Genomic DNA, 15,860 nt, shown 5'->3' with positions numbered 1-15,860 from the left:
TGATTAAAGCCAAATGTTTTCTATTACAAACACGTGGCTGCAGGAGCGGAGTTTTAAGTGTGGATACCTGTTAGACCAATCACACTATTCCTATCCCTCCGCTCCCCTCATTGTTTCCTCCAGGTACTTACCAGTATAGCAGCTCTATATGTGTTTGTGGGTGTAATTCACATGCTTAGTCCCACTTTAAACTTCGATGGGATTTGCATTGTTTTCCAAGGGCATACCTCTTTTCCTGCAGGCTTCCAGGTAAACTGCGGTGCTGGGAAGCCAAATGATGCACACTTGAGAGTCACCATGTCACCTTCCTTTGCGACCTCTCCAATGGCGGGCGTCTCAATCATTGGTTTTCCTGGAGATCAAATAAATGTTAGGAAAAATCTCATTGTGTTGGAGACATCAACAAACAAGGAAGCAACAGTCCCTAACAGACGCTTCCACCAACTATAAAACTTCCTTCCTCTAGCCCAACACGCCTGTATAAGTTGGGTTTATGTGACCTCGAAAGATTATAAACTGATCCTTTTTAAGATTTTGTTGGAGGGTAGGTTACAATAATGATTATAAAACAAGTGATGCCAGTATAAAAGAAAACAGGCATAAAAACTCCAAGGCACTATTGACGGTGATAATGAAAATTTCCCCATTGCTTTGTTTTCACAGGTCAGACTAATATGGTAGAACCTTCTGTCAAAATGGAAATGTTTTGACATGGTTTGTGGTTAATATCTCTGGAATTACTGGGTTTATCTACATGAAACAAAAACAGCATAAAGTTCAATGTTTCTATATAGTATTAAAGTTGGTGACATTACTCAAAATACAGGTGTAACTGATTAAAGGTACATAGCAAGTTTGTGAACCCACTCCCCAAAAATGATCACGTTCAACATCTGCAGATCGTGGTTGTAGTACCTTTGACAGTGAGGTTGACACTAGCATGGCTCTCTAGTCCAGGGACGGAGGGCACAGCTCCTACACACATGTACTCTCCTGCTTTTTCATACGAAATCTCCTGAATGGACAGAGTACCATCCTGGGACAACACCTCAGAGCCCTGGAAAGAAACAAGAAAGTAATATATTATGATGATGATGATTATTATTATTATTACTATACACAAATCATTCTGTATAGTATTTTTTCGACAATACCATGAATACATTTTTGGTTAAACAAGTGTAAAAAGGATACAAAAAAGAGAGCTATTTGCCTTTTTTCCACAGTGAAACTATAATGGATGTCTTATCTTACTGTAACTTACAAATGAGCTTAACATTGACATACATTGTCCATGGCATCACCGTGGGCCCCATGGATTAACATCAAGACAATATAATAATGTTAAATGGGATTACACTAATAGTTACAAATGATTACTGCTTTCTTAGGCGGATTATAATGTGAAGTACATTTGCAGAAGCGGCTTGGATGAGCAGGAAAACGTCTTCACTCCTACAACTATGCAGTACAAGTGAATTAACCTGACAGATTTTTCACTACACATTTCTCACCATTTGAATCACTGTAATTTGTAAAACACCATATCATAGAGGTTAAAGTCATAAATGTCAATATTACATTTAATCAGTTGAAAAATGTATTTATAAGCAAAGTCTGAGTTTTATTTCGACACATATTGTAAGAAGAGTTTCGGGTAATTATTCAATTGTGTGAAGTTAGAGCACTAAAGTGAAAGTAAAAATAACACTTCCTCTCTCTTCTTATTCCCAAACTGCCAGGAAAACAAATCAAAGTCTGTCCAACATGATAAACTGTCTCTCCCCATTCTCCTCCTCTGCTTCTCACAGGAATGATCTCTTTCTCAGAGCAAAACAGGCTGTCTGCGCTCAAGGCTCTGGAGACACTGCACTATTGTAAATACACAAGCTGAGGCAACAACATTGTAACAACACAACAACTTGGCAAGAGAGAGGCCAGACAACACAAAACTGTAAACTGGGCTCTGTACAAATGAGCAAAGTTTCCTTATGTGTTCCACAGTATAGCACTGAACTTGTCAATCTAGTGTGTTTACGTCTCAAAAATACCTTAGAAAACATATACTCCTCCAAAGATCTGACCTGTTACTTTGCCTGGTTACATAATTATGCACTTTACAGGCTTGCACAAAGCCTCTCAAAGTGCTACACTTGTAGTCATTATTCATTTATTCCACGCTCTGTGGTGGTAAGCTAATTCTGAAACTACAGCTGCCCTGGGCTAGACTGAAAGAAGTAAGACTGCCAATGCCAACCTGCGCCACCGGCCCCTCTGACCACCATCAACCACACACGCACAAACAACACACTACATTAAAGTGTCTTGCCTAAGGACACAACAACAGAACTTTGTTCAAGGTGGTGGCAGATCCTCCACTGTATAATGTGCAGCTGTTCATGTAAATGCTAACAGGACATAGACCATGTACATGTACAATAACATGAACTGTGCCACTGAGTGCAATATTTATTATGAGGTAATTAATTAATGATTCCCAGAGATACTAAAAGTGCATCTTCATTTCAATAGACTTTTTTAGAGTTAATAATGCATCGATTTTATACCGTTTGGGAAATCAATTCACTCTGGCAGCAGCACCCTGAATAAAAATTCAATTTTCTTCGCCATGAAATATTCTATTATTCCTCTTAGGCCAATTCTCCTCACAGTTGCAACCTGAATATATTTGTTATGGCAGCATTGTTTTTAGCCTGAAAACTGATTTAGGTGCTGTAGCTAAGCTACGGTCAAAATGTAATTCTACTTATGCATACATCAAGTCCAACTATGGAAAAGTGAGGTGAGGTGAACCAGTTTCAAATAAATGATAAAAGCAGTAGCAAAAATGCACCTTTGTGTACTTTGTTACTTTATATGGAAAAGGTCATACGGAGGTAAGGAGAGCATGCCGTACCTTCTTCCACTGAACTGTGTGTGGGGCGGATCCTTTAGTCTTGCACTGCCATTCCACTTTGTCTCCGAGCATTACCACTTGAGGTTCGGTCGGGGTCACACTAACTGGGTCGATGTCTACCAAAAGAAGAAAATATGATAAGTAATAGCGTAACAGCATGTGGTGTATGACGCTATATAAAAGAGGATTTGAAGTTTTGGGAGACAGAATGTTCCACCTTTGACTTAGCCTAGAGTAAGTTAAGCCCATTTGGACTCTTAAGCCTATTCTTCACAATTTCTTTTCCTTCATAATTTGATATGATCAAATTAGGGAGTTGAGTTGGGATAACATTAAAGTAACAGATGAACTGTGCAAAATTGAAGTGGATATCTCCCAGCTGCATGTAATCCATTAAAACACCAACCCTTTCTATTCTGATAAATGAGATGGAGCTGAAGACTGCTGAGGTAGTGTGGTGTTTCTAAAGGTGCAATATGGAACTTTTCTAGTAGATGAACCACCACCTGCTTGTCTCTATGGACATGTTATGTTTCACAGTATGATATTCAATTTATCTATTTCCATGGAGACAAGTAGGCAAGGTACAGGTCAGATCTGTGGAAATGAGAACTCACTCACAGTAAAAATGCATATGTGTGTATTTAAATTTTTTTATTCATCTGCCATTTAGTAAATACAATGGTAAATGCATAAATATAAGACCATGCATAATGTGAAGTTATTAAAATTTAGAGGAACTCACAGGCAACTGACAGGCTGATTTTTCCATTAAGTTCGGCGTCCAAGTTGTCAAAGTCTATAGCGGTGCATTGGTATGTTCCAGCATCTGTGCGCTTCACTGACTTCAGAACCAGCATTCCACCTTCTCCTTGGATAGATTTATCCTTATTGGGAAAAAAAAAATCAAAAAAATATTATGTATGAATAGTGGTTTATAGAAAAATACAGTAATGATGAATTCCTATATTTCTACGTACATCTTTAGTGAACTCAAACTCGGGCTGTGGGTTTCCGTCTGTCTCACATTTCATAGTGACAGTGTCGCCCTCTTTGACTGGAGCGGTGTTGAGGAGACTGAAGGTGGCGCTCTCTGAAGGATCTGGAAACACAGGGATGGTATGATGTTATGAATTACACAATATAAGCACAAATAATGAATGGGGTTATACTAACGTTTTAATGAATCTTAATACGACTCGCCTAATAAGTGAAGTTTGAATTTTGTAGCCTTGCCAAAGTAATCGTACAAGTAATCGTACAATGTTAGTTAAAGGTAATTTCCAAATGCTGTTGAATAAAATACATGTGTGCCATGTTTACCCTTTTTGGTTCTAGACAGAAATGAATGAAATAAAAAAATGTTGCTTTTTAAATTCTCTTGATTTTTATTGTGACCAGAAGCATCAATTATCAATTTACAGAATAATATTTTTAATCTTATTGGCTCATAGCATAGTCACTCTCCTCTACCCTTATTCACCCCTCTCCCTTTTCTCACCCTTCTCCATCCATCTCCCTCCTTCTCCACCTTTCTCTACACTTATCCACTTTTTTCCCCCCTTCTTCCCTCTACACTTTTTTCCACCCTTATCCTCCCTTCTCCGCTTTTCTTCACCCTTCTTCTTCCTTCTCTACCCTTTTCCCTCCTTCTCCACCTTTCTCCACCCTTTTCCCTCCTTCTCCACCTTTCTCCACCCTTATCCACCTTTCCTTGCCCTTCTTCACCTTTCTCCCCTCTTATTCACCCTTCTCCCCATTTTCTCCACTTTTCTTCCTCCTTCTCCACCCTTCTCCCCCTTTTTCCACCCTTCGCCCTCCTTCTCCACATTTCTCCACCCTTACCCACCCATCTCCCCCTTTGCCACTTTTCTCCACCATTCTTCTTCCTTCTCTACCTTTCTCCACCCTTATCCACCTTTCTCCCCCCTTCTTCACCTTTCTCTACCCTTTTTCACCCTTCTCCCCCTTTTTTCCACCCTTCTCCTCCCTTCTCCCTCCTTCTCCACCTTTCACCACCCTTATCCACCCTTTCTCTTTACAACCAAAAGAATACAACCCTCCCCAGTTGATCTTATTGACATTGGCAGTTTAGTTTTCCTGAAGAATGCTTTGTGTAAAATGATATGTGCTAGAAAATACATGAGATGTACTATTTTTGTAGTTTTAAATGAAATTACCTAAAAATCGAAATAAATTGTATGATGCCTGACAGGAAGCTGTAGACACAAATACAAAAGATGGCTTACAGTTGAGGTTGATTTTGATGCTGTCCGACTTCTTCTGTTTGACCTGTCCCCCTGTCAGCTTGTACTCCACCATGCAGTAGAACTCAGAGTCCTTGTCTGCCTTTGTGGGGTTCATGTAGAGTTTACTGTGGAGCGTGAACAGCCCTGACGCCTCCTTCACCAGCGAGGGAACCATGTAAGTCTCTGTAAGCCGCAAGATCTCAGGTTAATCAAAAAAGAATAATGATTGTATTTAGATTTGATTTAGAGAGAAGGATGGAGACTTACTCTGCTCTCTGTCCTTAACCTCGGGCAGGGGCTGGTCGTCTTTGAACCAAATAATCCTGGGTTGAGGGTGGCCGTTCCTAGTTACACATCTGCCAATCTGTAAGGGAAGAAGTGAGTTTGACCAAAAATATATTTAAAAATAATCCTTGTTTTAAATAAAAGTAATAATAAAACGTTATGGTGCAAGCATACTGTAAATAATAACTGAGGTGGTAGTTGGGGCTAAACATAAAGATAATTTGGTTAATCAACAATTGTGATTATGTAGTATAAGCAATACTCACAATATAAACTTTACTCGATTCACTTGATTACATACTCTCTCATTCACCTGATTACTTAAAGTTGAAATTCAAGTTTTTCAGTGTAGGCCATGGTGAATAACTGAATAATGGTAAACTAGCATTTGTTATGGGACTGTTAAGTGATAACTCTGTGTTCAATGTTATTCCAGACTCAACTGTTGCACCTAGTGATGTCATAAAGTGGTAGTTTTCAAGTTAACAGCTCCTATTACCTTTTGTTCAGTAGGAGTTAGAGATTCCAGGGCTGAAATCATCCAAATGATTTTAGTGAAGGTGTATGGAGTTTAAAACACACATTAATTTGTTAATCATTGATACCGGAACATTTAATACCAGATCACATGACTGTATGAGGCTAAGGACGAGCCGCACCAGAACTGAGATGAGAAAGACAGCTTTTAGCTGTTTTGCTTCAGAGAAATGGAATAGACTACAAGGAACAGCAAAACTGGACACATTGGTGACACAGTAGCAATTCAATAATCTGATAACACATTTTTATACACACACTTGCACTTGTGTATAAAATAAGAAGTTTTATATGGACTTATTTGTTTTAGATTTTTATTTTTTTTTCAGTTTGTATTGTATTTTAAACAGGGCGCTCATGAAAAAGAGAGCCCAGTGCTCTAATTGGATCCCCCTGTATAAATAAATAAAGATAAAGATAAAGATTAGAGTACTTCTTGTATTACCATATGACATCACAAGGTGGAACAGAGCGTTTTTAGTTTGAGAGAAAAACTCAGCCTCAATATGTAGGGTTTGTGTGTTAAACATGTGTGAATGAAACAAAACACAGCTCCAGGTATGTTTTTTGATGAGGAAACAAAATTATTACAGAGATGAGAAAATAGTTTAATATGGGTCCTTTAACAGTACCAGTGGAAGGTTATAAAAGAGTAAAAATATATAGATTATTTTGTGGTCACATGTATATTTTTATCTATCAAATATTTAAAAAAATGATCTAAAATTAAAGCCACAAGCTGCATCGAACGGCCCTTGCGGGCCATGCTTCGCACTTGGCCGACCCGGCACTCCCTGTGGGTGGTGCTGACGCGCCACTTGCCTCCGTTTTATTGCGGCTTTGGACTTCATTTGGCAACAAGTCAAACGACATTGGAAGTGCTGATGCACATAATGCAAAAACATGGGTTTTCCAGGCATCGCCATGGCAACACCGTGCAAAATACAAACTTGGCCCCCCTCACTTTATTCCATGAAACTAATATTTTTCAGATGAATGGGAAAATTTGGGAGCATTCCCATTAGGATAACATTGGCACTTTGGCGCATCACCATGGCAACACGGTGCATAAAACGACACAGGTCTGATTGACTTCATTGATTGAGATGACCCAATGGAATTTTGTGTCAAATTTGGTAACATTTGGGAAAACTAAATGATCAAAATGTATTTCTTTCACAAACAGTAGAATTAGGCAGGAAAGTTTTAGAACTGATTTGAGTTTGAGCCAAATTGGACAAATTTTTGAAATTTGAAAAATTCCGATGGAATTTTGCGGCTTCGCCGCACGGAAACCGTGATAGGCATCATCATAAATTGCCATCAGTAGCGTTCTTGCCATCAGTAGCGTTCTGACATATGGACTTTTAGCGTAGTTCTCCAGCTGCACTAAGGCTGACCAGCAGGCACTCCAGCAGGTGGTGAAAGCAGCCGGTAGAATCATCAGAACGACTCTGCCAGAAATCAGCACCATCTACTCCACTCGCTGTCTGAGGAGAGTGCACAACATCCTGCGGGACCAACATCACCCTGCGCACCATCTTTTTCACCTGCTGCCCTCAGGGAGAAGCTACAGGTCCATACGGGCCAGAACATCCAGACTGGCCAACAGTCTGTATCCACAGGCTGTGAGGCTCCTGAACTCTGCCCCTCTCGGCCCCTCTCTGCCCCCCTCTCACGGACAAAAATCACATCCAACTCTTAATAACATTGAACTGGTTGCATTGTTGCATTTTGTCATCATTCTCAGGTCCCTGTCTGTATGTCCCTGTTTTGTGCACCTTACTTGACACCATCATGCTGCTACAAGAACTGTCTCATGTTGTACTGAAGCCACACTGGGTTAATGTTTACACTTGGGTTTAAGGGGTATTTATTATTTATGGGTTTGCACTTTATGGGATGCTCCAAACGCAATTTCGTTGTTCTTCTGTGACAATGACTACAAATAAATTGAATTGGATAACTTTTGATGCCTCACTTGTCTAGATGATGTACAGTGATTTTCAGCCCTGCAGGTGGAGCGCCTTCAGAGGAGTTGATTAAAATGCAACGTCAGCGAAAACGCTGACTCGGCATTTTGGATTTTTCAATCCAAGATGGCCGACTTCCGGTGTGTCACGGGGCGTGGACATAATAATATTTTTTGTTTGGCATCACTTGAAGAATACGTGTACCGAATTTCGTAGCTCTATGGCAAAGTTGACGTCTCCCATTGACACAAAGTATTTTGACTTTTGCAGGGGGCGCTGTCGTGGCATTTTTTTATGCCCAATGATGCAACACATAAAAAAATAAATTTTTCTGAAAAAAAAAGAAATATCATATTTTTAGCAAAAACAATATATCCGAAAATATTAGAATGACATATTATGACATATCATTGGGCAAAGCCCATTGACTCAATGATGAGTGTGTGGGCGAAGCCATTGACTTCGCCCATGCACTCATCGTTGCAGAAGCAATAGGCCCTACGCCCTGTATGGGCTCGGGCCTAAAAATATTATTCTGACCTCGGAGCTTGCCGCCTGGTCCACATAAATGGCTTGGCTGGAGGGCTTGGTCAGTTCCGGTTTCTCAGGGGTAACTAAAAAAGACAAGGAAGGATTGTTAAGGAGATTATTTTCCTTTCAAAACACACACTCCATCTTATAAAACATTGGCAGGTACTCCAGCTGGCTGACCTTGTTAATTAAACTGGGCGGTAAATATCCTGCCTCCCTCTGTGACTCCTTCTACTGGAGCTGATAAGGGTCAAGTCACAAAAACACTCCTCCCCAGTGCACATGATCACATACAATTTCCAGTCAGTGTCCAGTTGTTTTGCTCCTACTTCAAATGTTCAAATGCAAGGTCAGGCTATCGCTACGTGCAGCAACTGTATCTGCCTCATAGGATATAGTATAGGGCTTTATGAAATTTTGCCCCAGATTTCTATACAATAACAACACCAACTACTACAAGTTTAAGATAAATTGCACATTTGTGAATAGCAAATCAAATGATCACACGTTTTAGGGTATATAATATTCTCTGCAGATGTTTTTACTTTTTTGTTCACAGGTAATGTAAAGGCTAATCTTACTGGTTGTCAATATTTTATGGTTGTTGATTATGGTTCCAACTTTAAAAATGTATTCTTGTAACTAACATGCTGGTTCTTGGAAAATAAAATGCTGTAATTAAGTGCAGATTGTAAACACTGGACTTGTTTTGACCTCAGCAGCTGCTTATACAATATATTTATACCGGGGAAAGACCATTTTTGCTTCAGTACATGGAAAATGAGTTCAGACCCTTCAACTGCACTGAAAAAGCTAAATGCTATAGGCTGAAAATCGGGGAAATCATGTTTTTTTCCCTCTCACTATTGGAAATGCTAATATTCGGCACAGTCTAACATCTGGCACATTCATATGTTACATCTAACTAGTCGGCTTTTGTTTTTGTAGCTAACCCTCAATACATTAAGGGGCTGAATCTGAGCAGTGAAAGCAGCTGGTACACCACTTTTCTCCTATTGCTAATCAGTCTCCTATACAGAGCTTTTCTCAAACTCCGCTTTCCACACAGCGTCTCAGACTAAAAAGCCCATTTTATCGGATCACTTTAAAGCCACTGCTTAGAGGGAATAAATGTCAATAACATACTTCTTTTCTTAACTCTCCTTAGAATGATAAATCAGATAGAAAGTCAAAATGGTGCAGTCTAGACAGGTGTGTGTTTAAGGAAGGATTAAGGAGCTGCCAGTTTGCACCAAGCTAAACCTGAAGCGCCTCAGTGATATATTTTCGTTTTTTATTAAGGTGACGTGAACCATACATGACAGATGAGATTGAACTATCAATACGAGTAATTAGGCAGGGGTTAATTGACCTCTAGGGAGAAGATTAGTTACCCCAAGTGTAATAAAAATAAGTGTTCAAAATCATCTATACTGTGCTCACTGTCCTGTCTCCCAAATATGAATAAAAAAAGAATAAATAATATTTTTTAACTATGTGTCTTTGCAATGGCAATTTCACATTTTATGCTACATTTATTCTATCATATTTGTCATATTTGAAACAGTTAGGGCTGTTTCTTTCACTGACATGTAACAAAATTATAAAATGTGGGGTTTTTTTTGGGTTTTTTTATCAGATAGATGATTAATTGAATATTTTATACATAAAAGTGATAACATGGATTTTAATTTTTTTTTTGATAGTGATATCTTTGTCAATATTGTCACACTCATTTAATTTTCCTTTCATTTATCTTTATTTATACATGAACAGCCCAATGAGAGTACTCATACTGTCTTTTTCTGTTAAAATACAGAACAATCACAGAGACACAGAGAAACAAAGACAACGAAAACTAAGCAAAGCCCTCAACAAATATACGCCTGCACAAACACGTAGCGACAGTTATGACTATAGACATTTAGAGCAAGCGACAGTTCAGTCATAAATTTCATATACGTTTTCAAAAGGTCAGGTAAAGGTCATGCCAAAGGTCACAGGTCACACTCACAGAACACTTTGAGCTCCGTAGCAGCCTCCCCCACTCCAGCTGGTCCCGCGGTGACCTGGCAGTAGAATTTGACTTCATCTGAGGGCTGCACAGATGTGATGGTCAAGGTGAAATCCTCTCCAATAGAGCCGCGATTAGACAGAGGGGTGTCCTCATCGGTTTTACTCTGGCCCCCCTGACGGAATGCAACACGCTTCCTGTTCCCGTCCAGTTCCTCCTGAATGAATGGAAAGTAAATCAATAGCAGCATATCTTTTTTTTTATATCCATTATCTGATTTCAGGAGTTATCAGATTATGGAAATGTCATACAATTACATCTGAGTAATGTGATTTATTTTGGATAGTTCACACCTGTGCCGGTTTTGACAAGGAAAATTGTGCAAAAAAATGAAAAGCTAAACACAAATTTAATACAAAATTGACAAAACTGAAGGTGATATTTTAAAATCCATTACTCTTTGTCTTTCAAATAAAAAGTTACTCTAAAAAATCCACTAATCGACTGAGAGATGTCACCAAGTGTTTTTGATGATTTCTTAAATATACACAGAAATCTAATCTGGATTATCTGATTACTCTAGTTATCTGATTTCTTCCAGCCATGCAAAAGTACTCAATGTGTTTTTTGTATTTCAGTTAGAAAATGTTTATTCTGTACAAAAGCTCTAACCTTCAGTGTCTTATAGATTATGTTGAATAAATGAGCGAGCTGTGGAGAATATTTAGCGTGTCACTGCAAAACAATTAGTTCCAAGTCATTGCGCAGTGACCTAATTAAACAAACTGTATGTAGCTAGAATTACAATTTGTATCGATAAAAGCTATATTTGATTTGAACATATCTGGTGACAGTTACGTTTACGGAATTTAAAGTAAAAATCGTACATACAGTTCCTTTAACTGATTAAATAAATTGATTATTAAATTGACATTGCAAATGGACGTGTTGCAATTATCAAATCCAAAAGGCTGTGATTATTTAGAGAATGTCCTCTGTAAACAACATAATACAAATGTTTTTTTAATCCTAACCGTGTAGTTCAGACCTCTACAAACATGTTCTGAATGCATTAGTTTAGCAAGCATATTTTGGTCTTCTTTCAAACAAACAGACAGATAGAGAGATAGATCGAAAGATTGCAAAATAAATAAATGCTACTTACAATGAACCATTCGACTATGGTGGAGCTGGATGTTGATGGGGAGACAGTGTGCGTGCAGGGCAGTTTGGCCATTTCTCCTTTGATCACTTCTATTGTGGGAGTCACTTTGACAGTCACGGCTCCACTGCAAACTGTAGACATAAAACACAAGGTTATTAATATGATTAATATGAGTGGTAAGATGAGGACAAGTTTAATTTGTTAGAAAGCTTGGGGATGTAACGGAAATAGAAAATCAAGGGCAGAGAATGTGTCAGTGTACAGGGTAGAAAGACAGGGGCTACACTAGGACTGCAAGATTAAGAGTAATTGAATCGAAATCGCAGTTTGAAAAGGAAGTCGCTAAGGCTGTAAGTGCCATAATTTCCTCCATCTCCAATTTCCTGCATGAAAACTGCTAACCCTGTAGTTTAGATCTATACAATCATACACTGAAATCCTTGTGATTCTTGTATGAGTTTGTGAAAACATAAATTGCACATTTATCCACAATTGCCATGCTTGTTAGGAAAATAACAATTTGCTTTTTTCCCCCCCAAATGGTTCAGCTTTACGTTCCTCAATTAATCGCTAACTGAAGTGCGTGGCAGTCTTATCAAATATGAACTCTAGTTGGGCATAAATGTGCATTGTAGACTGAATCTCAATTTAAAAACATTTCTTTTTTTGTAACATATGCAACAGTAATAATAAAAAGTAATAATAGTACATGTAATACACATTTTCAATTCTCTAAATCCATTTCACTTCTTGCCTCAAGTCATTGAGGGATGGACTCCATGAAAGCGGAATGACTGCTGCGTGTCCTCTCTGTTACTGTACTGAAAGCCGCCATGTTTGTTTACTGTCCTTGGGGTTTCCGACAGTTAACCAGGGTGTTACAAGCTTCGAGGACAGGACTTTATCACCAGACCCAGCATGTCTTTCCTCCATCGCCCCCTAGCCGGTAACTCTCTCCATCATCCCCCTCTCACACACACACACACCACCATTTAAACACTGTAGAGCCCTGTGATTACACTGAACAGTTCTTTGACTTGAAACATATACTATAAACAAACACAGGGACAATAAAGCAAACATACAGGCAGATATTAGGCTTCAGAGAGGATAGGTGATAAAAAGGGGGGGGGGGGGGGGGGGTGTATTGATCTTATACAGTTGCTGTGGGCTCCGCTATTGTTATTTGGGTAGTATTGTTTTGGAGCTGCTGATTTTGACAGCAAATAAGTTCTATATGGAGCCAGAGAAATAGCGGTGAATCCTTTCTCAAATTTGCCATTGAAATTTAAGTTTTATTCTGCAGTATGTTTCACAACAAAACCTGAGTGAACTTACTTATATTATTTATAACATAGCTAACAATGTGCACTGAGAACGGAGTTAGTTATAGGCTGCAGATTAGATCAATTGCCTAAACTCTGGCTACAAACTCGTAACCAGGTTGTTAATGAGCCCACATGAGAGTATCCCCGAGCAGCAGTGAAAGTGTGAAGTGACCCAGAGGACAGAGAGAAGAGCCAGCAGACTAAAACAGTGCACAGCCTCCTTTCAGCCCAGACATTAGGATGCACAATGTGTCCCTGATCTAAGCTGTAAGAGAATGGAGCGTCGAGTGGGATAAGAAAGTCTAAGGACATCCTCACTTAAATAAAAGGAAAACACGTTCCCAAGATTTGCAATATCTGTTTTCTATATCCCAATATCAGAATCAATGTGTTAAATGAGTGTTACAAATGTCTATCACATTTAGTACGGAGCCCTGTAGATGACTGAAAGGAGAATAATATTTACAAAATAAAAAATATATTAACTTGAGGGAATGACAATTACCTTGAGGGAACGAGACATTATCTTGAGGGAACATAATTTCTATACATATATTTTCAAGAACGTACAACTTAATAAATAAAAATAATATCTTGTTCCCTTGCGATCATTAAGCAGTTACCTCAAGATAATTAAGTCATTCCCTCAAAATAATATCGTGTGGGAATGTGATATTATCTCGTGGCCATGCATTAATATTATATTTTGCAAATGTCCTATGCCAGGCTCCGTACTTTTAGAGATTTCTAAGTTAAAAATAAATACATATATCAACAAGATGCATTTTGAATGGGTAAATAAATGATCAGTTTTGGTTTAGTCACCAATTCAAACCAGTACTAATTGACAAAACAATGCTAACTCCAGCCACATGGGGTCACTATAGATGCAAAGGAAACTCATTTTTTACCATAGTGAGATTTTTTAAAAGTAGTTGAAGTTGAAAAAAAAATAAAATTGGCCACATTACTTCTTACAATATAACAATCTGATCATGTTTTTCAAGACACAAACCTTAAAAATAGATATCAAAAATAGATGTGAGTATAGAGTTCACAACAGACACATCGCCTTCTCTCCTACTCCCTAAAATATATCTACGCTGCAAAATTCAGCTCCCTTAACCTTAATAAATTCCCAATTGACTCAACATTTTTGACATTTGGGTTGCTAATGAAGACTACAGCCCCAAATATGAAGCCATAAATTAATCATACAATCAATATCTGGACTTACAATTCTGCCGTTAAATAATTTAGATGTTGTGTTGTGTATATGCTTGCAGTGGTGGAAAGGCAGACTTAGCTTAGCGTACTGGTTTTAATGAGAGGCTAGAGAACTACAGAGATGAAAGAGCGGTAGAGGGATTTTATGAGGAGGAGCAGATGGACACACACCTTGTTATAACAGTAAGCAAGTGGTAACGGTTGGGAGGAAATGCCAAGGCAAATAAGACATACAGAAGTAATGAGGGAGGATGTCAAAAACTGTGTATGGGTTGAAAACTGTAATATGACCACTAGGGTGATATAGGTCAAAGGTTCGCCACTTGCAGTCATCTAGAAATAGAAGCGATCGGAAAACATTGGAGAACGCATTGGTCAAACTATAACACTATTGAGATAATAGGCTACTGTATCCAGAGACCAATTCACAGCTATATTCACAATATATTGAGTTAAAAGTGCACTATGTAACTTTTATGGGGTATGTGACAAAGTGGGCATTTGTCCCTTTTTAATAGTACTATAATTTGGTTTGTGCACATGTCTGTTCATTTTCAATAACTTTTCAATACTAAATTAAATAGAACTATCCCGGGTTTATTTTTGCTTAGTTTTTCATTTAGGTAAATCACCACACACGAGTTAGTTTAAATATTTTATTTAGTTAAATATATCAACTCAGTTCAATACAGCAATCATCTTACCTGCATCTCCACATGGTCCGAACAAAGAGGGTGTGTGTCCTATGTCAGCCATTTTATAGGCTTGAGTGGGGTCGTGGGCCGGACCATGTGGAGGGGAAAACTGGTTTAAGTTTGTTTATTTCTTTGTGTTAATGTCTTAAGGTATTTTTGGTTCAATGATATAAGTGTTTATAGTTTATTTTGTTAAACACTTTATTAAAGGGACTTGGGCCCTGAGATATGGTTTTATATTGAAGGAAATGCTAATGTTACACCCACAGCACCTGGAGAAAAGATGGAGTAAACCGGGTTTAGTCTGCCTCCTATTTGATCACTTCGGGCCAGCTTCCCCACAGGGTAGGATATGGTGATTTCTTGTCTCTATGGAGATTATGATGATTTGCCAGAAATGCTCCACAGTATAGCATTACGATCATATAGCGGCATAGTAACAAAGATGTGAGAGCCTTGAGAGAGATGAATGTTTTTGAAGCTTTTTTTCAGCTATAAACGCCTAATGAAATAAGTTATACAGGGGAACAATCCAGGAAAGGAATAGCATCTCCATGGAGACAAAGAAGTGGCGTACCCTCCGCCAGAACAGTTAAATAATGCACCTTGTAACTTTACAAGGAGAAGGTCTTGTCACTGGAGATGGACCGATATGGCTGACCTGCTGCTTATAGTATAAACATAAAGTTTTATTTGAATGCATAACAACTGCAGGAAAAGTGACTACAGCTCTCTTAAAGGTTTGTAGTTAAAAAAAAGAAAAAAAAAGGGGGGCGCTGGGAGAGTTTGTAGTAAATTTAAATAATATATTACATATATTGGGGAAAATAATCAAAATCGGCCCAAAAATATAGGCAGAGTTTATCAGCCATCGATTACTCTGGATTCTAAACAATCGATATCGGCATTGTCCACAAACAAACATATCGGTCGATCTCT

The 15,860-nt window shown here is 38.4% G+C and overlaps 1 protein-coding gene across 3 annotated transcripts in view; it reads right to left on the bottom strand.

Moving 5' to 3' along the window:
* Positions 1–15,860, bottom strand: part of bcam (basal cell adhesion molecule (Lutheran blood group)) — a 71,172-nt gene that overhangs the window by 8,016 nt on the left and 47,296 nt on the right. For all 3 annotated transcript variants that reach the window (XM_033981186.2, XM_055227558.1, XM_033981188.2), the window contains exons 2-11: positions 11,672–11,802; positions 10,507–10,723; positions 8,502–8,575; positions 5,434–5,530; positions 5,167–5,349; positions 3,898–4,019; positions 3,663–3,804; positions 2,918–3,033; positions 916–1,057; positions 228–352 (exon numbers count right to left, since the gene is read on the bottom strand). In XM_033981186.2, coding sequence (XP_033837077.1) covers positions 228–352; positions 916–1,057; positions 2,918–3,033; positions 3,663–3,804; positions 3,898–4,019; positions 5,167–5,349; positions 5,434–5,530; positions 8,502–8,575; positions 10,507–10,723; positions 11,672–11,802 — 1,349 coding nt within the window. The remainder of the gene's footprint in view (positions 1–227; positions 353–915; positions 1,058–2,917; positions 3,034–3,662; positions 3,805–3,897; positions 4,020–5,166; positions 5,350–5,433; positions 5,531–8,501; positions 8,576–10,506; positions 10,724–11,671; positions 11,803–15,860) is intronic.

Source organism: Periophthalmus magnuspinnatus, chromosome 16 (genome assembly GCF_009829125.3).
Source record: "Periophthalmus magnuspinnatus isolate fPerMag1 chromosome 16, fPerMag1.2.pri, whole genome shotgun sequence".
Classification (NCBI taxonomy): domain Eukaryota; kingdom Metazoa; phylum Chordata; class Actinopteri; order Gobiiformes; family Gobiidae; genus Periophthalmus; species Periophthalmus magnuspinnatus.
Note: the sequence above shows the minus strand (reverse complement) of the source record. Positions and strands in the feature narration are given on the sequence as shown.